General features: G+C 38.1%; 1 protein-coding gene across 2 annotated transcripts in view; it reads left to right on the top strand.

Moving 5' to 3' along the window:
* Positions 1-21,941, top strand: part of LOC149172617 (serine carboxypeptidase 1-like) — an 89,865-nt gene extending 67,924 nt beyond the window's left edge. For both annotated transcript variants that reach the window (XM_089427752.1, XM_089427751.1), the window contains 4 exons: positions 19,990-20,114; positions 21,338-21,451; positions 21,548-21,593; positions 21,739-21,941. In XM_089427752.1, the coding sequence (XP_089283878.1) occupies positions 19,990-20,114; positions 21,338-21,451; positions 21,548-21,593; positions 21,739-21,822 (369 nt within the window). In that variant the 3' untranslated portion in view covers positions 21,823-21,941. The remainder of the gene's footprint in view (positions 1-19,989; positions 20,115-21,337; positions 21,452-21,547; positions 21,594-21,738) is intronic.
* Positions 21,942-22,631: the final 690 nt, after the last annotated feature.

Below are 22,631 nucleotides of genomic sequence, written 5' to 3'. Positions count from 1 at the left end.
CTTCCCAAACTTGTAGTCCTCATATAGATCTTTCTAACAAGCTATTGTGCACGTCAAGCAGAGATCATATGCCAAAGTTACGACCCCGGGAAGTTGATGTACCAATTTACTCGAAATGGGGCCCATAGTTTGGCGTTTCATCTCTTAGGGTTAGGTTTTTTGATGTTTATGGTTTTCCATTGTTTCTCAACAATAAATAGGCCTTCTATCCTCATTGTAACAAAGTTTAGAGGGATGTAGCTGCCACATATCTTCTAAGAGATAAGCTACCATTGCCCTAGCTAGTTTATTTACATTTTTGTTTGTAAGCATATTTAAGTATTTTACAGTAATGAAACGAAGTATTATTTCCACTGCATATCTGTATTTATGATATTTTTTGTACTTTATTTCATTTTTGTTTAAATCTGGATCAGTGGTATCAGAGCGGTTTGCCTTTTCTTTGTTTTACTTTGCATGTCCCCAATGAGGTCAGGATATAAGGAGTTAAGGCTTGAACTAGTCGAACCTTTGCAAAATTGGCCTCGCAAATCCTGATGACCTCCCATGGTGGATGAAAAGAAAGACGAGGGGGCAAGAGATCCTATCAAAATATATCTCGAATAAGCCCTCGAGTGACAAAGGAACGTGATGATGGAAAACTTTGCCCAGATCCTTCGACGGCTACCCAGAGACGATGCATCGGCTTCTGACAGCTACTCTGGAAACGCCACACCCTTTAAGGTACAAGTTAACTTTGAAATCCCCATATTCGAGGGTTAGATAGATGGAGATGCTATAGATAAATGGTTAAATTTGCTACAAGGGTATTTTTTTGTTCATGATTTTTCCCGTTGGGAAAAGATTATTTTCGATGTTCTCAAAGTAGCCCCCCATGTCAAGGACTGGTGGGAAACCTACTCGAGCTAAAGGCTGAAAGTATGGGTTCGCTATTTTCAGCCACACCCACTTGGAATTCATTCCAAGATTCCATCAAGGAGTAGTACTACCCTGTCAAAAGCTATGAGGACAAATACATAAATTGGACCATGTTGTAGCACGGAAGGGACCAAGACGTGCCAGAGTTCACAAACATTTTTCATACCCTTCGCACAAAGTTGGGTATCAACAATTCTGAGTTGCATTTGGTACGCAAATACTGTGGATGCCTACACAGATACATCCTGGATGAGATGGAATTGCTGAACATATCCCCGCTCGGCACGACATACCGATACGTCGTCAAGTTTGAGTAGAAGTTTAAACAAAAGAAGCGAGACTTTGGATCTGCTAATCTGAAGACCAAAGGACAAAGCCAAGCCAGGGTGACCCAAGGAAACCCATCGAAGCCACATAAAAATAACACCACCACAAAGTCAAAGAAGGACACAGGAAAGTGGTGTGAGTTCCATAAGAGCCCCACTCACAGCACAAGTGAGTGTCGGACCAAGCAGTCGCTGGTGGCCAAGTTGAAGGCTTCAGAATCAGATGCATGTTCTGACCCTGAGTCAAGACTGGACAAGGGGAATGCCAAAGGAAAGCAGATCATTGACATAGAGCCTAGTGCCACTATTGCCACCACCAAGATCTAGAAGAACGAGCCTAAAGATCCAAAGGAGGGGGAGCATCTTTTCCACTCACAAATGTGGGTGAAGGGTTCACCGCTACAATTCATTGTTGAGAGTGGTAGCCAAAAGAACCTCATTTCAGCAGAGGTCGTGAAGTGGTTGGGCCTATCAACTACACCACACCCGTAGTCGTGAAGTATAGGGTGGCCTCATCAAGGACAATATCTCTGAGTCCGCTAGCAATGCCGCCTTCTGTACATCATCAAGCTCTTCAAAGATGAGGTATTGTGTGATGTTACACATCTGGATGTTTGTGATGTATTGTTAGGCCAACCATACTTATGGAGGTGACATGTTGTGTGTGACTCAAGGCCTCGCACTATTATTATTTCTTTGGGTAATTCATTATATAGGATACTAGAGGTAGCCCCACCTACCACCACCTCTTTGATATCTGCTAAGAAATGCAACAAGATCATCTCCCAAACTAGGAAATTCATTTTCCCCTACCCAAAGGGACAATATATCACCGCTCCATTATGGAAAATGTAAAGTACAAGCAGTGATATGATCAATGTTAGGTACCACATAAGTTTCAGGTGGGCAACAAAGTCTGGTTTCATTTGCAGAAAGAACACCTTACAAGAGCCCATCAGAACCTCAAACCACTTCGACGTGGTCCTTACAACATTACCAAGGATGTGGGAAAAAAATTCTTTGGAGCACAACATTCCCCCATTCCTTCGCTTACACTGAGTGTTCAATATGGACTGCCCTCGACCATGCTTCCCACCATTACTAGACACATTAGATATTTTAGAATAGCTCACCAGGGACCAAGTTCAGCAGATGGAGGAACTCAACGGAATGGGGACCATTGCTTCCTAAGGGGGGAGGACTCATCTAGGTTGATGTTGGTGGCCACCCACCTATTCCACTTAGACCCCCACAACTGTTTCTTTTAGTTTTTCAGTTTCCTTAATTGTAGCACAATTTACTATTTTTAGCAGTTTTTCGGGTCCTGAACTTCCGGAGCCGTTTTGAGGCCCTAAAAAATGTTTTTTGGGAAATTTAAGAGCAACATTGGTCCAAACATCAATCCATGAATTAATTTTTCTCTTTTGAAATTTGTAGTCCTTGGATAGATATTTCTAACGAGCTATTGTGTGTGTCAAACGGAGATCGTATGCCAAAGTTACAACCCCAAGAATTTGTTGTACCAATTTACCTGAAACGGGGCCTATAGTTTGGCATTTCATTTCCTAGGGTTAGGTTTTTCAATTCTTAGGGTTTTCAATTATTTCTCAATAGTAAATAGGCTTTCGAGCCTCATTGTAACATAGTTTAGAGGGATGTAGCCACCACATCTCTTCTAAGAGATAAGCTACCATCACCCTAGCTAGTTTATTTCCATTTCTATTTGTAAGCATGTTTCAGTATTTTACAGTAATGAAATGAAGTATTATTTCCACTACATCTATGTATTTATGGTTATTTCTTTACTTTATTGCGTTCTTGCTTAAATCCAGACCAGTGGTATCAAAGCGGTCTGTTTTCTCTCTATTTTTCTTTGCATGTCCCTAACGAGGTCGGGATATAAGGAGTTAGGGCTTGAACTGGTCGAACCTTTGCAAGACCAGCATCGCAAATCCTAACGGCCTCCCATGGCGGATGAAAAGAAAGAGGAGGGGGTAGGAGATCCTATCAAAATCTTGCTTGAAGAAGCCCTCAAGCGATAAAGGAACGCTATGATGGAAAACTTTGCCCAGATCCTTCAACGGCTACCCAGAGGTGACGCGTCGGCTTCCAACATCTACTCTGGAAATGCCACACCCTTTAAGGTACAAGTTAACTTTAAAATCCCCATATTTGAGGGTTAGATATATGCATGTGTCGTAGATAAATGGTTAAATCTGCTAGAAGGGTATTTTTATGTTCATGATTTTTCCAGTCAGGAAAAGATTATTTTCACCCTTCTCAAAGTAGCCCCCCATGTCAAGGACTGGTGGGAAACCTACTGCGAGTAGAAGGATGAAAGTACGGGCTCACTATTTTCAGCCACACCCACTTGGAATTCATTCCGGGATGCCATCAAGGAGTAGTACTACCCTGTCAAAATCTATGAGGACAAATACTTAAAGTGGACCATGCTGCGGCGGGGAAGGGACCAAGACGTGCTAGAGTTCACAAACATTTTTCATACCCTTCGCACACAGTTGGGTATCAAGGATTCTAAGATGCATTTGGTACTCAAATACCATGGCTGCCTACATAGATACATCCAAGATGAGACGTTATTCCTGAACATCTCCTCGCTCGACACGACATCCTGATATGCCGTCAAGATCAAGTAGATGTTTAAACAAAAGAAGCGGGACTTTGGATCTACAAATCCGAAGGCCAAAGGACAAAGCCATGGCGGGGTGACCCAAGACAACTTGTCGAAGCTGCAAGAAAATAACAACATCATGAAGTCAAAGAAGGACACATGTAAGTGGTGCGAGTTCCATAAGAGCCCCACTCACAACACGAGTGTCAGACCAAGCAATTGCTGGTGGCCGAGTTGAAGGCTTCAGAATCATATGCATGTTCCAACCCTGAGTTAGAACCCGACAAGGGGAATGGAAAAGGGAAGAAAATCATTTACGTGGAGCCCAGAAACACTGCTATCACCACAAGATCCAGAAGAATGAGCACAAAGATCCAAAGGAGGGGGAGCGTCTTTTCCACTCACAAATTTGGGTGAAGGGTTCGCTAATGAGTTTGATCTGGTTGACTATTCCCATGACTCTAGTCATTAAATGGTCCACATTATCTGTGCCTGTCATCTTTAGGGTTTCGAACCAAGATCTCAATGTCTTCAATTTAACAGGCTTGACTATATCATTGCCTTGATACACAACTTTCAATATTTCCCAAGTTTCTTTTGTTGTGGATGTGCTAGTTATCTTGTCGAAGATAGAGTCATCGACTAAGTTTTGTATCTAAAATTTGGCTCTATGCTCTTTCTTTTTTAGTTCAATAGCTTCATTCCTCTAACTATTGGTCATGGTCGCACATGCTTCTTGGATCGACTCTAAATACGTGTTCTGAAGTGTATCCCAACACTCTTGGGCTTGTAGAAATATCTTCTTTCTTGAAGACCAAAACTCGTAATTTTTGCCAAGCCTAGTCGAGGTCTATGTCATAACGCTAGAGGAAGACATTTCTTCAAATACTAATGTGCACGCCTTTTTAAAGTCTTCTTTCCAAAAAAAATTCTTTAAAAATGTAGCGCCCTCTTTCTTTTTTTATGACAAATTCAATTTTTTTATTATTTTTTTTTAACTTTCAAATATTTTTTTTCAATAATAAACTCGTCTGTTTTAGAAATAAACGGGCCAGAAGGTTTATTGAATTAATTTTAAATAAATTAATACAAAACCCAAGTCTTAAAAAAAAACTTTAAGTTGAATGAAGTCCCTTTTTAGTGTTTCGTTTTACATATGAAACCTTCAAACGAAATGTGAGGGATCACTTCAACTAACGAAGGCAGAAAAAATTTCTTTGACCTTGCTTTTAAAAATCAAACTCGTAGTTTAAAAAAACATTTTTATTTCTAAGTAATATTGATCTATTGATATGGTACAAAAAAGGTTACAGAGAGGCCTAGCCTCAGAGTTGTTGATCATTTGTCATCATCAAAAATTGAAACTGTTTGTTTTGGACTGCCCCAACATAGGGGAAACTAGTCCAGAAGCCCTAAAGACTGCCCCCATTATGGGGGAAACCATCCCATTGAACCAAAACAAAACTATAGTCGAGTAGACCTTGGTTTTCCTAAAAAAAAGAGAGAGAATGCATTTATAGAACCCAAAGATAGAGACATATCCAAGAGACAGCGAGACATGTCCACCTGGCAGAGACTCAACCAGAAGACCGGGACACATCCAAAACCACAAAACCACAAAACAATGAGACACATCTACCTGGAAGTAGGACGCATTAGCGAGAGGCCACGTGTTAAGCTGGTGGCCCCTCTGGAGCTGGCTCCTCCTCAATTCAGCAGGAAAATTGATACCAATCGTCATCCTCTTCAGACACGCCTTGAACCTGCACTGGTGGAGCCTCCTTAGTGCCTTCTGCGTCCATATGCCTCTCAAAAGTGTCATTCTGCCTGCTTTCTGATGCTTTCGTGTTCTTAGGCTTGTCATCCTCAGCTGAAGAGTTGCCAACTTTAGCCTTGCCATGCAGAGCCTTTCTGCTTTCATTTTGTTTCTTGTTGCCCAGAATGTTGATCCCTCGGCTACCAAGCACCTCCCTGCTCTGCTTGTCCCCGTAGCTAAACAGAGGAGCTTGCATCTCAGACTCTTCCTCGAAGGAAATTGTGACAGTCGCAGTGATAGTAGGCCTATTTAAGGAACTACGGAAGTGAAATTGAGTGTTGTGAGGGGTAGGATAAGGAGGAAGTGGGAAGTCCGCAGAGCGAACAACATTGTCCCTCCTTCCTCTACCGCTTCGGGTGTTCGGGTAGCGATGAGTGGGATAAATGAGTGGATTGGGCATCTCAGTGGTTGAGTCTGGGGAATCAGAGGCGGAGCTGGTCGAAGCCTGTGAGCGGATAAAACCTCCATGAGTTCCTCCGCGTCTACTGCGCATGCGGTGCTTGAGGCGAGCCATAGTAGAATTGTAAGATATATTGACGCTGAGGCGAGTCACAACAGAGGAGTTGGAGGTATGGCGACGCTGTGGGTGAGCAGGGGAGGTTGGGCCTCGGTCTAAAATACAGTGACTGGAATGAGAAAAATGGAAACCATTACCAAGATCCAGGCAAGGAAGAATCAGGTAGCGACTACCTATTACAGTGCGAATACACAGTTCAGTGGCTTACAAAGAGCAGACGCCATGGAGAAGAGGAGGATTAGCAAAACTATCTGCAGGGGCCATGGCTATGAGGGAGGTGAGTTTGTCATAGCTATCAGAGTCATTAATTATCGCCTGCAATGTGTTATGAATTCGGCAGAGGTGAGCTGTCGGGACAAAGTAGGTAGCCAGATGGCACTCCATTAAGCCGACAGTCTGTCTTGTCACCTTAATTAACTCTGTTGACACCCGCATCCGAGTGCATTTTCTCTCCATTAGAACTTTCCTTTTGCACCAGATCATTGAAATTCTGCAATTTATGTGTGTTGGCTATAGTGCTAAGAGTTCCCACATGAAGAGTCCTACCACTACCAATGTTGATGTTTGCTAAGAAGTCTGCTACTTTGTTACCATTCCGACGAATGTGCCTAATGGTTACTGCTCGATGAATGAGTAGCCACTGTTCAATCTGTTCCAACCTTTCCGCCAATCTCCAACTACTACCCACTTTGTGTGCTGGAGTTCCCTGTAAGATCTAGTTGACCATGTTAATTAAAATCTGAGAGTCCCCTTCAATGATGAGTAGGAAGAACCCATTGCTCTGAGTAAGGAGAAGTCCTTGCCATATTCCTTCTAATTCAGCCGAGTTGTTTGTGTCCCAACCAATTGACCCCATAAATGTTTGGAGAACATTGCCCTTGTGATTTTTGAATATTCCTCCAAATCCTGCTTTACTTGGATTTCCTTTTGACGCTCCGTCAAAGTTGAGTTGTACCATGGGTGGTGGGGGTGGAGTCCATCTGTCAGGTGTTGCTCCAGATGGAGAGATTTTTCCTTGGTGTGCCTGCTTGTGGTTCCACTAAAGGTTCCAATTCACCCATATATTTTGTTCCTGTGGAGTGGAGGGGAAATCCTCATCAAGCCAAGTTTGGAGCATCAAGGTTTCTCATATGTTTTGACATATGTTGTTCCATAGAACTTCTATGGGAGAGGAGTGGTCCTTGAAGATGAGACTATTTCTCTCTTTCCATAGTGTCCACATGAGGAAACTTGCTATTAGCTTCCATACGACATTTAATATTTTGCTTTTGTAAGGATGAGATGCCCAAGAGCGAATAGTGCTGGTGGAATTCTCCTTATTTTGTCCATCTCTTTGACATCTGAAGCTGACTTTCTCCCAATGTTGGGTTACTAACAGACATGAGTTTAGGTGATGTTCCATAGTTTCTTCTTCCTATTTACAATTTGGGCAGATGGAAGGTCCACGAAAACTCCATTTCCTCAGATTATCCCAAGTAAGGATTCTGTTTTGGCACAGCTAGAGGAAGGCGGAGATTTTTGACCAAATTGGGGGATCCCGAACTTTGTTTGAGAGCCTATCCTTGACAGTATGGTTCCTATTATATGATATGCTTCTTAGGATGTGAAGGTTCCTCTCGTTTCATAACCCCATCTAATGATATCTTTCTTATTAGAGTGTCGTATTTTCCTGTTTGAGAGTTCTATTTCCAGGCTATCTTTGATGGACTGTGTGCCTCGCCAAAGAATGGGGTTCGAGCTTAGCCATTGTCTGTAGCCTTGGGTGTGAGTGGCCTTCCAAATTTGATCTACTTTAATCATCGGTTGCTCTACTCAATCCTGAAGCTGGTGGGATGTGATTCGGTCCTTCAATTTGGGTCTTTGCTACCATGAGTCCTCCCAAAACCTCGCATTATCTCCATTCTTGATTTCCCAAAAGCTGTGTTGTTGAATTAGATCTTTATGCTGTTTGGAAGCATTCCAGATTAGAGAGCTTGAGCCAACTTCTTTGAGACGAATTAAATCATCTACTGGTCTATTATTAGCATATTTTGTCGTCTAGAGGATTGCCCATGGAGTATGTGGGTTCGAGATCCATTTCCACCAGATGCATGCTCCCATGACCATGTCACTATGCTGAGGATCACGTAATCCAGTGCCTCTAGAAGTTTTTGAGTGGCAAACTGTTTCCCACTTTACCAGAGCCCATTTTCTCATTTGTTTCATATTTCCCCATAGAAAATCCCGTTGAAGATTTTTGATTGCTTTGAGAACCCATTTGGGTGCTGCCAGTACTGAGAAAAGGTAGAGTAGCATAGATTGTAGCACTGCTTTGATTAGTACTAGGCGGCTCGCCATGTTGAGAGCTCTGAAGGTCCATGAAGAGATACAGGCTTCCAATTTTTCTAAGAGTACTTTCCAGGATGAGTGCTTTAAGGTAGAGGCTGTCATTGGAGCACCCAGGTATTTGGAGGGGAGAGACGCAATCAAGAAGCCCAGAATTCTGGCTATGGAGGATTGAGTGATGGAAGGTGTGTGAAAGAAAAAAACTTGGGATTTTGCTTTGTTAATGCAGGCACCAGAGGCGTCTGAAAAATCAGATAAAATGGACTTCAGTTTGAGGGCTTCTTGGACTGAAGGATGACCAAATAACATATTGTCATCTACGAATTGCTGGTGGGTGAAAGCAGGGGTATATGGAAAAGAAAGGCCACGTAATTGCTGGGTATGAAGGGCATCTTTGATGTATCGTCCAAGACCTTCCGCCATTATAACGAACAAAAAGGGTGAGAGAGGGTCACCTTGTCGGATACCTCTGGAAGGGTGGAAGGGGGTGGATGGGATACCATTGACTAGAATTGAGAAGAAGGTTGAGGTGATGAGACTCATAATCCACCTAACCCAAGGGGGGGTGAAGCCAAAGGCGAGCAACATTTTTTGAATATATTTCCAGCTTAAAGTATCAAAAGCTTTTGAGAGGTCGATTTTTAGGAGCATACCTGCCTTTTTGGACTGCTTTAAGGAGTGAATGATCTCATGAGTGAGAATAATGCCATTCGTGATCTGCCTTCCTTCCACATATCCTGATTGCTCTGGTGATATAAGTAAAGGAAGCAAGGGCTTGAGGTGTGTGGCAATAACTTTGGAGACAATTTTATATATGACATTGCATAATGCAATAGGACGGAATTTTTCCGGGGTCTGGCTATGCTCCTCCTTAGGGATGAGGGTGATGAAGGTGGCATTCAAGGATGGAAGCATCCATCTACTTACTCTGGATTCCTCGACTACTTGCCAAACCTCCTCCTTGATTAGATCCCAGAAGTTGTGAAAGAAGTCTGAAGTGAAGCCATCTGGTCCAGGCACTTTCCCTACTTTGAGCTATCGCATAGTTGTCTCCACTTCCTGTAAAGATATAGGGCTGGGAAGGATTTGATTGTGTTCCTCATTTATGGTCTTAGGAATATTCTTAGTGATTTTCTCTATAGCTGGAAGCCAATTAATCTATAGTTCCTGATGCACCATTTGAAAGTGGGCGAGGAGTTCTTGTTCTATATCTTCATGCTTTTCTAGTTGTTCCCCTTGTCGATTTTGGAGGTGAGTAATGTTGTTGTGCATTCTCCTTTGGATAGTGGTGCGGTGGAAGAACTTTGTATTGCATTCGCCCTCTTTAAGCCATCTGATTCTCAACTTTTGTTTCCAAAGTATCTCTGCCTGCTTTGCTCTTTCTGAGATTTGCGTTTGTAGGTGGCGTTCCTATTCTGCTAGGGCTTCAGATCTGCCTTCAGCTATGATTCTCTGCTGTAATTTTTGCATTTCTTGTTCAAGAGCATCTTGTGCTTGGAAGATATTGCCGAAGGTAAAGTGATTCCACTGTTTTATGTTTTTCTTGAGATTTTTTAGTTTTTGTTGGAGCTGATACATTTTTGTGCCTTCCGGTGGATTGAAGTTTTTCCATACCTCTGTAATCAGGTTGTGAAAGTTTGGGTCATTCAGCCAGAAAGCTTCAAAGCGAAAGGGCCTGCGAACATTGTCTCCCGGTCTTTGCCATTGAAGTCTAATAGGCTAGTGGTCTGAGCCAGAGAGTGGCAAGATAGAGGTCGAGAGGTCCCCTCCAAGATGTATTGCATTGTCAAAGAGCAGGAATTTGTCTAACCAAGAGGCTATTTGGTGGGCATCTGCACGTAGCTTAAAAAAACATTGGTTGTGTGAAGGTGTTAAAATTCAAGGAGGCTTCCAAAACAAATAAACCTTCGATTTTGGAAACCTTGTTTGTCATTTGCACAATTCCGATGTCTTTTTATGAGAAATTTTGTGCACTCCTACCATGGACTAGTTCGGACACCATGTCAAAGAATGAAGAGAAAAGTATGGAGTAGATATTTCTTTTCTTATATTAAAAATAGTTAAATAATTACATGAAAAACATCAAAAATAAATTACTAGAGTGAAACTCGACTAAATTTAAGTAAATCAAACTGTCTATAACACTTAACAAACAATGCAATTAATATCTCAACAATATTTACTTCAAAAAATTCTCTAATCTCTTTCCCATATCTTGATCACCTTTTTGATTGTGATCAAGCTATATCCACACACACTACTGCTTCCATCCAGTGTCTAAAAAAATCCATCCTGCAAATCATTCCTTCCATGCACTCCCCACACTTCCTACGGGTCAGAGTGAAATTCAAATTACCCGCAATTATTAAATTTCCGTTTTCTCATAAATTCGTGGAAACTATATTTATTTTTTGTACGATCTGTGCCATAGTCTATGGCCTTTAGTGTTCAACTAATGTGTTTTTGCAACAAAGCTTTCTGTCGACAGTGTTGAGTACCCGATAAATCTGCCATTCCTACTTATACTAGTTTCGCACAATTTCATTTTTTCCTTACCAAAAACCATGGAAAAAAACTCTACTTCACTTTATATATATATATATATCTATCTATATATATATATATATATATATATATATATATATATATATATATATATATATATATATATATATATATATATATATATAGATATATAGATATATTACAAGGAATAGGCGAATATTTCATTCCACTTACGGTATCTCACAACTCCACCTGCCTAATTGGGTGTACTAAAGCAGATAACAACAAGAGCAAGTACACAAATTGTTTCTATAACAGATTTGTACTGGGAATATTACCAGCCCAACGCACTGTCCGAGAGGAACAAAACTTTGGATTGGGACAAATAAGTTATAAGAATCCAAGGGTAATCATCATTACTTGACAAAGATATAATAGTAAAATAAACTGAAACATAAAACTAGAACCTTATTGTTAGAAATAGAGATTGTTTGCACAACACATGTCACACCATAATAATTTTATTGATTTCACACACATTACATATATATAGGACATAACACACTCACTTTGACACATCTATATTATGACTCCATCTCTTAGCATAGGAATCAAGAATTTCTAGATTGACTCCTCGTAACTCATAATGGCAACTATACATGACATGGAAACATTACTTCCAACACCCTCCCTTAATGCTTACATGGAAAAAACATATTAAGACAATAATAATAATATTTATGACTGGTCTTCACCAACACTCACATCCACTCAAGAATCTTGCAAACATTATTCTTTCACCACCACATCTTCGAGTTGTCACTAGACCTCCATTTAAAACATAAACGTTTCAAACTATCATTGATGTGCTTTGCAGAACTAACATTTGTCAACCTCCTAGAGCACAACAGACCAATTTTGATATTGAACCATCATATGGAATTCCCACCATTTGTGAATCTACGACCCTCCACAGCCTTCATCAATTATCTAAGATAACATTCTGGGTATAGAATGTCTTCAGCGAACAATCCTACAACTTGACCTTATAAAATAACATGTATTGATGCTTCGAGAGCATGACGGGTCACACCATCTTGACCTTATTAAGAACTACATCTGACTAATTCTCGTGGAGCAAGATAAGTCACATTAGTCTATGCAATAATTGGCTGATTCTTTTTGGTTCTGCATTTTTTTCTTCCTTTTTACAGATAAATAATTTTACCACCCACACCAGAAACATCAACATGATTTCACAACTATTATTGTTATTTATATTTTTTAATTATAAATCACAATACCCAAACCCGAAAACTCTTTCTCTGCCTCTTTATAATATACCAAACTACCACGTCAATATTAAAATAGCCTTAAATAAATAAGGTTTTCACAAATCCAACTAATAAAAGAGACCAATTCATGTAGCTATCCACGAGGGATTATTTAATGAGAATGGAAAGTAGATATCCCAAATTGAGATAGACAAGAGCATACTTTCTTCCATCGCCGAGACCTTGATGGGGATAAACAGAATGAGAAAAATGTTCAACTGAGTTGAGGCTAGTGATGGCACTGAGGGCAGATTGGTTCTTAATTAATGGGTGAATCTTGAGCGTCTACCTCTCTCACACAGATCCACGATCCACAGTTGTCTCTGCGTATATCCACAATTGTGACAATGTCGCGACCCTCTTCCTTTGAAAACAGGATGCACAACTTTTATGCCACGCCCTATGCCACATGCTATGATAGGCGGTGCTTTGTAGATCTCTGGAGTTGTAGATCTCCTTGTTGGAAAACATTTTAGGGGTAGAGGAGAGGATTCTGGCTTAGAAATCAATCGCGACAAGGCGAATCTTATGTTACTGCAAGGAAATCACATATATACAAAGGCTTAATTAAAACATAGAAGATAAGTCACGACAAAATAGAGTAAACCTTGGAGCAACTAAATAAGGTTTTGGATTAAATTCTAATTCATGAAAATACATTCATATGAGATTGCAGCTCATTCATTAAGTAAAAAGAAACAGATTTACGGTGATTTACACTTCACGAGGGGTTGTGGAGTAACACACAGTAAAATACAGTAATGGTTGATTTCACACACCCACCAAAATTTGCTCCATGATTTTCTCTTCGCCTCTCAGACTTTCGCCCTCTCTGTCGCTCAACTATACAAATGACTTTTACTTTCATATTTATCAAACACACAATGTTGACTCATTAATTTATGTCAGAGAAAATATTTAAGACACATGATGGGCGATTATACAAAATGAGGGATTTCCCAAACTTGTAGAGGTTGCGTACTGCAACTAAGATTTGCACTGTAAATGTTTCACCCATACATATTACCCAAAGCTCATTAAGTGCTTTAACTCTCTGATGTGTTGTGGAATGGTCACCGTTGTACTAGTGCTCAGAACTTGAGTCCTTCCACTTGCAAACAAAATCTCAAACTACAAAAGTTGACTGGGTAAGTATGGTGGTTGTTAGTGTGTTTAAGGTAGTGGTTGGTAATAGTTTTCAAACACTCCCCGTAATCACAATTGTTGCCATTGACTATTCCCAAATAGTCTTTGAGATAAACAAAACTTTCATGTGCCAATGGCATTGTGAAAATATAAGCAAATTGTTCCTATGACCTGCAATGCTCCATGACAATTTCACCATTGTTAATCAACTCTCTAATAAAATGATATTTAGCATCAATGTGCTTGGTCCTCTTTTGAAAGACATAATTCTTTTACAATGAAATTGCGGAAGTGTTGTCACAGAAAATAGTTGTCATTCCCTCTTGGTCATGGCGAAGATCCCTCAACATCCTTCTCATCTAAACTGCCTGACATGTTGCTGTTGTTGCAGCGACATATTCAGCTTCTACTGTTGATAATGATACTCAGCTGCTTCTTGGAGGCCCATGAAATGTTTCTAGAACCCAAATGAAGAACATATCTTGATGTGTTCTTTCTGTCATCGACACTTCCTCGCCATTCACTATCAGTGTAACCAACCACCCAGAAATCATCTGTTGTGGCATACAAAATACCATATTCCTTTGTCCCATTGACATACCTTAGAATCCTTTTGGTTTCTTGCCAATGTGTTTCCTTGGGTTTCTCCATGAACCTCGACACCAAGCTCACTGCATACAGTATATCTGTCCTAGTGGTGGTCAAATACATCAAGCTACCTATCATGCTTTTGTATAATGTCGGATTGAAATTGTTGTTGCAATCTTCCTTGCTGAACCTCAACCCCATGACATTTGGAGTTGGTGTAGGGTTGTTGTTCTCCATATTAAATATCTCCAAAATGTTTGCTACATACTTTGCTTGAGAAATAAAAATGCCATTTTTTGTTTGCTTCACTTCTATGCCCAAAAAATATCTTAACAACCCCAAGTCAGTCATTTCAAATTCACTTTTCATGACTTCTTTGAAATCAGTGATGAGGAAATCATCACTGCCTGTAAAAATCAAATCATCTACATATAAGACAACAATAAGAATCTTACCATCACTCTCTTTGATGTAGAGAGTAGGCTCACTGTCACATTTGTCGAAACCATTGTCCAACAAGTAAGCATCTATCCTGCTATACCATGCACGCGGTGCTTGCTTCAGCCCATAAAGAGCTTTCCTCAACCTATACACCTTATCTTCTTGGCCTTCAACCTCATAACCATGTGGTTGTGCAACATAAACTTCCTCTTTCATCACTCCATTCAAGAACGTTGATTTTATGTCCATTTGATACACTTTCCATTTATGTTGCGCTTCAATCACCACATCTATACGCATTGTCTACATCCTCACGACTGGTGTAAACATCTCTGCATAATCTCTTCCATGTTGCTACTTGTATCCTTTGACAACTAGCCTCACTTTATGCCTTTCAATCTTCATGTCGACAATGCTCTTGGTCTTATTGACCCACTTTACTCCAATGAATTCTTTTCCTTTAGAAAGGTTCACTAACTCCCATGTGTCATTCATTTCTATTGCTTTTATTTCTTCCTCCACTGCCGCAACCCATGTTTCTTCTTTCAATGCATCCTCAAAATGGATTGGGTCATCTACATGACAAAATAATGCAAATAAGGAATTCAGATCGGTGCTACTATCAACTTCATCTTGCTCATAAATCTCATTTATATTTATGAATTTTGGTCTTCTTGTTCTTACTGAAGATGGGCTTGACATGTCGCTTGGTGTTTCGCTTTGTGATGTGCTTGGAGAAGAACTTGCTTGACTGCGCAGTGTTGTCCTATTATTTGTTGATGATGTTACTCGCTACCTACTTTGTTGTGCTTGAATAGGAGTAGAGGGAGTCACTATTGAGGAATTTCATGCTACTATTAAATTCCTCTTTGTCCTCATGTGGTATACATGCCTTGACATTGATTGTCTTCTCTAAACTTCCATCCCATGCTTCCTCTTCTATGAAATACACACCTCTGTTGATTATGACATTCTTGGTTGATGGATTGTAGATCTTTTATGCCTTGAATTCATCATTATATACAACAAATATGCATTTCTACCCCTTGTTGTCCAACCTCTTCCTCAACTCATCCAAGACATGTGCATATGCCACACATCCAAAGACTCTCATGTGAGTGACACTATGCTTTCTTCCACTCCATGCCTCTTCCGGAACTAGATTCTCGACAGTTTTGGTTGGACATTTATTCATGATATACACTGCACAAGGGACAACTTCAACCCAATAATCATTTAGAAAATTCTTTTCCTTCAACATACTCCTTGCCATTTCCATAATGGTCCAATTCTTACTTTCGGCTACACCATTTTGTTGAGGTGTATACCTTGTTATAAATTGCTTTTGAATTCCATGCTCCCTACAAAAATATAGGAAATGATTTGAGATGTATTCACCAACTCTATTAGTTCCAAGGACTTTGATGTAGTGTCCACTTTTCTTCTCAACAAGAGCCTTGTATTGGTGAAAGCGCTCGAACACTTCACTTTTTTGTTTTAGGAGACATATGCATGTCATCCTTGTGCAGTCATCTATGAAGGTCAATAAATAATGGATGCCAGCAATTGAAGGTGTTTGCATTGGTCCACATAAATTTGAATGGACAATCTCCAAAGGTGCATTTTCCCTTATTGATTTTCTTGTTGGAAATGTCTCTCTATGTTGTTTGCCCATGATACATCCTTCACATAGGCTATCGAGTTTTTTTATAAGTGGTAATCCCTTCACCATGCCTTTCCTATGCAGGAAATTCAAACCTCCAAAGATGAGTTGACCAAATCTCAAATGCCATAACCAATTTTCATATTTGACCTCTGCTTGATAGTTCACTTGTGTGAAAAATGCATCTTTTCTTTCATCCTCTTGTGAGTTCATTGATAGTTGTTCTTGTGCACCTTATTCCTTCAAATATGATCTTATATTTAGGGGAAACATTATATTGCTTGTCATCTAAACTTTTGGAATCAGCTGTCTACTTGGAGGCCTATCCAAAATTGTGCACTCATCATTTTTGAAAAAGACATTGTAGCCCTTTTGCATGAGCTATCCAATGATTATGAGGTTATGCTTCAGACGAGGGACAAAGTAAACATCTGAGATGTACTTCTTCTCCCCCTTCTTTGTTAGGATATTAATTCTTCCTTCGCCCATAACAGAGACTTTGCTATCAGTCCCTAATGTCACTTTATATTTCACGCTTTCATCTATATTGGAAAACATTTCTATGTCCCTCACATGTGGTTGCTACACCCTGAATATAGATACCATATATCACTTTGTTTTTCGTGTGCTACATTACAAGCTAAAAACATGCTATCATGGTTTTGATTTTGTTTTATGAAATTTACACTTGGTTTGTTACTAATGTCATATTTCTACTTTCTACATTCATTTTCATAATGACTATACTTCTTAGAGCAATGCCATTGGACTTGAGATTTATCATACCTTTAACCTTGTGCTTGATTTTGGCTTGGGCCTGGACTTGGATTTTGATTTCTACCACTTCCACTTGAGTTTGCAGGGCTACTTCTTCCACCTCTATGTGGGCTTCTTCCTCTTCCTCTGCCTCGATCTTGACCAAACGAAACTTGTGTCTTGAAGGCATGCTCCAGTGAGGAGCTTGTTGCTCTATTCAATCTATGTTCATGAGAAATAAATGATGCATGAATCTCATCCATTGAGAACTGTGAGAGATCCTTTGTCTCTTCTATGGCCAAAACAATGGCATCAAACCTTGCTGGCAAACTTCTCAAAACTTTCTCAATTATTCTCTTTCAATTAAGTGTCTCACCATGAGACCTAATTTGAGTAACGAACCCAATTACATGTGTACAAAATGAGTCTATGTTCTCATACTCTACAATACAAAGTGTCTCAAAGTCTCTCCTTAGAATTTATAGTTTTGTTGTCTTAACTTTTTCCATGCCTTGGTAGGATGTCTCGAGGGTGTCTCACGCTTGCTTGGACTTCGTTGCTACTGCAACACTTGGGAAAATACTTTCATGAACTTCATGAAAAATGTCAAAGAGAGTTTTTTCATCCTTCTTCCTGTTGTCCCTCAACAAATCCCTTCCTTCTTGAGACAATTCATTGTACTACTACATGTGTTGGTTCTTGAAAACCATTCTCCACAAAATCCCAAATGTCTTGAGAAGAAAAAATGGCCTTCATTGTAATAGCCCAATAATTATAAATTTTTTCATTAAACTAAGGTATATGAGGATTAGACAAGCTTGTGGTTCATGTAGTCATTTCTTAGTGAAAATAATAATAATAATAATAATAAATAAATAGATTCTACTTGCTAGTAAATACACTCCCAAGGAAAAAAAACAATGTGCCCTCAAAACATTTTTTTTAAAATTCTATTAAAAGAACTTGTTTTTACACTAACAAAGTTTAACCTGTTGTGATACCATGTTGGAAAACATTTCAGGGGTAGAGGAGAGAAGTCTTGCTCAGAATTGCGTCAAGGCAAATCTTATGTTGTAGCAAGGAAACCGCAACTACACATAGGCTTAATTAAAAAACATAAAATAACTCACGGGAAAAACATAGTAAAACTTGGAGCAACTAAATAAGATTTTGGATTAAATTATAATTCTTGAAAATACATTCATATGAGACTTTTGCTCATTCACTAAGTAAAAAAAATAGGTTTATGGAGATTTACACTTCACTAGGGGTTACTTACTTTCACCCTCTCTCTTTGCTCAACTATACAAATGAATTTTACTTTCATATTTAACAAAACATACAATTTTGACTAGTTAATTTATGTCATAGCAAATATTTAAGACACGAGATGGGCGATTATACAAAATGAGGGATTTCATGAACTTGCAGACCTTGCCGACTGCAACTAAGAGTTCTGCAGTAAATGTTTCACCCCATACATATTTACCAACCCTCATTAAGTTCTTGAACCCTCTGATGTGTTATGGAATGGTTTGTGTTGTCTTACTCCTCAAAAATTTAGTCCTTCCCCGTGCAAACAAAATCTCAACATGCAAAATTTGACTCAGCAAGTATGGTGGTTGTGAGTGTGTTTAAAAATTTAGTCCTTCCCCTTGCAAACAAAATCTCAACCTGGAAAAGTTGACTTGTCAGTATGTTTAAGGCGGTGGTTGGGATTAATTTTCCAACACTCCTTCAATATATTTTGCTTGGCCAATTTGATCCACACTAAAAATAAACAAATATTTCAATACTCCCTAATCCATGCGGCCCATGCCTCCTTGAGTAGAGTTGAGAGCGAAATGAAGTAGCTTGAATTAATTCATTGACAAAAGAAATAAACCTCATACACTCAATTTGAAAATGATTGTTGTGAAGTTTAGTTTGATAAAATTGGTGGCCCCACACACATTTTCGTCGGGTGTAAGCTTCTCGGTCTAAAGCAAAGAAATGATAAAATATGCTCTGCTATATAACAAGCTTCTAGGTGAGCAAAGAAATGATAAAATATGCTCTACTACATAATAATGACGTGTGCTATCCATGTACCGAAACCGTGCACACAAACAATGCTACCCAAACAAAACCTTTTTCTTGGAAGGCTCTCAACAAATCAACTCAATGCTTCAACAAGAATTTAACATACAGATCTAATCTTTCAAAGATACTACGGACATATTTACAAACAAAAAAATAATATAATATACTCACACAACACCATCTCTTACCCTATTTATTTACAAGAATAAAATTGAAGGCTTTCTCACATTTTCGTGGCCCTCCCTTGGGGGAGTCAAGAAAGAACTCTCATACCATATTAGAAATATGAAAGAGAGCCACAAATCACAACGCAATAATTTTATTGATTTTATAGACAATACATATATATAAGACATAACACACTTACTTAGACATATCTAAATTATGACTCAACTCATAGCATAGGAATTGACTTCTAGTACAACAACTATACATGACATGGAAACCTTATTTTTTACACTTACCAAAAAGACCAAAATTTTCCAAGCATAAATTTTTTTTCCCAAATTAAAAATAAACCCTCATAAAATACCAAACCTCATAAAATACCAAAGCCACCCTGAACAGAATATCTTACAAAACTCTCTAATCGATATGACGAGACATTTTCAATCAAGTCATGCTTCATGTTGCAGTAATAAGTCTCTCTCCTTGTATTCTAAAACCGACTAATGATATTTGTTGATCTCATATCGTTACTTTTGATTCTCTTCACCTTTTTAACTAGGGCAGTTTCACACAAGGTTTAGCATTTGAGATATATATAAAACAGTCAATAACAGAGCCAAGACATGAAGAATCTTTTAGGTTGTTTTGCAGCTATATTTTCATTTTGTATATCTGAGATTAATATACACTTGTCTCTAGCAATGTCATTTAGGTTGTTTAGCTACATTATGTTTCATTGAAGAAATTGCTACTTATGCAATTTTACTTGCAGGAAGAAATTGCAGGAATATGGCAGATGGCTAGTCACCGTCTTCATTACAACATAAATGGTGTTGGAAGCACGATCGTCTACCATAAATATCTTACGAGTAAAGGCTACCGTGCATTAATTTACAGGTCGATTGCTCCTTGTGCCCACATTCTTCGTAGATATATCTAAATTTTGTGATCATATATTTTAAAACCTCGGAACTTCTTTATTAGGATAATGATTTAGGATTATTCCTTAAAAGCCTTTATTAGATTATGCCACACTATTCGTTACTCGTCTCTGTAATGAATTGGTTAGTTTTAAAATGATCATAAATCCTTTTAAGCTTCCAATTTACTAAAAGCTTAGGATTAAAACTATCTATATAGATGTAAATTTGAAACATTTCTATTATTCAATTTTTACTAAAAGCTTAGGATTAAAACTATCTATATAGATGTAAATTTGAAACATTTCTATTATTCAATTTTTATTCTATCAAGGTCATATATTTTCTTTTGTATATTTCAGAAGGATCTTCGCTCGTTAACAATTTCACTCTTTGGCTTAAATGATCATTTGAGGGAAATGTAAATAATGTAGATTTCATACTGGTCATTGTCCAACCTTTATACTCTTTTACAAAATCCTAAAATATTCAAGATACTGTTTAATAATTTGTTTTTCTACAGTTCTTTAATGACTTCATATTTGTCGCTGTCCTGCCTCACCATACTCTACCTACTTGAATGAGAGTTAGAAGAAATCCTAGAATGTTACATTCAACATACTTGGTTTACTATTTTTTTGGCCTGGTATATAATTCTGTTTGGAGTTGTCTACCTAAGTGGAGGAATTGAGTGGACCATCAAAGTGGCTGGAATTTGGATAATAAAATTTCAAAAAATATTGTAAAGATAGTGTTTGAATCTTGTTTTTGATAGTGGAAATGGATTCAGCACCATCAAAAACAAAAACTTACAGGACACCTAAATTTGAAGTTTAACAACTATAACTTGGATTTGCAAAAATCCTTGCCAGATTTCTCTAAATATAACAGAGATTTCCATAACTTTCAAGGCAATTCCTCTAGCTAATTGGCAGTATATAGTGATTTTTTATATATTTGGAGTATCTTATATATTGATTTAACATTTTTTAGTTTTTAGTTTGAAATTTAAAAAATATAAATTAAAATATATGTATTTTTTATAAATTTTAATAAGTAAATGATGATTAATTAAATTCTAATTCTAAAATTAAATTAATAATAATAATAATAATAATTTTATGCTACTTAAATATATTTCATGTGATGATAGTGGCCACCCATTTTCTATGATCTTCACATCTGTATTTATGATGACAGTGGCCACCATGATATGGAGGTGCCTTTCACTGGAACAGAGGCTTGGATAATGTCCCTGGGTTATGCGATAATTGATCAATGGCTCCCCTGGATCCTAGATGATCAAGTCGCTGGGTAGGGACATGGTCACTCCTTCAACTGTGCTACACCATGTTAATTCAAACACGTTTAAATAAAATAGTGTGCCTTTTGAATTGTTGGTGTGCACAGATATACTCAAGAGTATGATCACAACTTGACCTTTGCAACTATAAATGTGGGTTGTCTTCTCTTTTTTATGATTTTGGAAAGAAACCAGATACAGGGTGAAATATAAAGATTTCCTCTTAAACATTATTTTTCATTGCAATTAACTAAGATGGTTTTTTTCATTTAAACTAATTACAATGTAGTCTTTGCAGGGATCTGGACATACCGTGCCACAATATAAACCTAAGGAAGCGTTAACATTTTATAAGCGGTGGTTGGATGGAAAGTCACTGTGAAACACCACATGTTTCCAAATTTTCGATTGCCTTTAATTAATCAAACTTCTTTTAGATTCTATTTATATATTAAGTTTGCAAATCTTTTATGTAGCTTGTCGTTTGTCCGAGTTTGCTGGCCCTTAATTAATCCAACTACTTTTATATTCTATTTACATTTAAGTTTGCAATTTTTTTTATGTAGCTTGTGGTCCCCCTGGTTTTCTCTTTATTAGCTTGTGAGGTGCAAGCTCTAGTATTGAAACAATTTAAGCCTTGGCAATTTTCTTCAATTGGATTATTATTCTCTCTTATAAATAACCATCTAAGAAAGAGAAATAATTAGAAAATAATAAATGTCTATCTTGTATGCTAGGTTATGCAAGAGCACAAACATGCTTTGTCTTGTGGGAAAAATCCTGATCGTTATTTAATTTCATTATGTGATTGGATACTTTACGGAAATGTGTTGTATTTTTGTATGATTTAATAATTCCATGAATATGAATATATATAATTGTTTTAGTTATTTAATATAATAAAAATTTTAAAATTATAAGTCTTTTAAATATTATTATTATTATTATTTACTTTTAGGTCCATAGCCAATTCAAAAACCAAATTGGTGTATAAGAATCACTAGTTTGTGGGAGAAGGGACTCACTTCCATTTAGCGATTTTAGTGGTAAGTGTATTAAGGCATACATACTCTGCCGCCCTTTAGTTTTGAACCCGTGACTTCTTAGGAGGAAACATATGCTCTTAACCATTAGGCCCACTTAAAAAAATTATATTGATGGTAAATGTGTTCATTATTAAGGTACTCCATG

Source organism: Pinus tabuliformis, chromosome 4_2 (genome assembly GCF_031772625.1).
Source record: "Pinus tabuliformis cultivar Carrire ecotype Pingquan chromosome 4_2, CPIR1, whole genome shotgun sequence".
In the NCBI taxonomy this organism is placed as follows: Eukaryota; Viridiplantae; Streptophyta; class Pinopsida; order Pinales; family Pinaceae; genus Pinus; species Pinus tabuliformis.
This window is presented reverse-complemented; position numbering and strand designations above follow the sequence as displayed.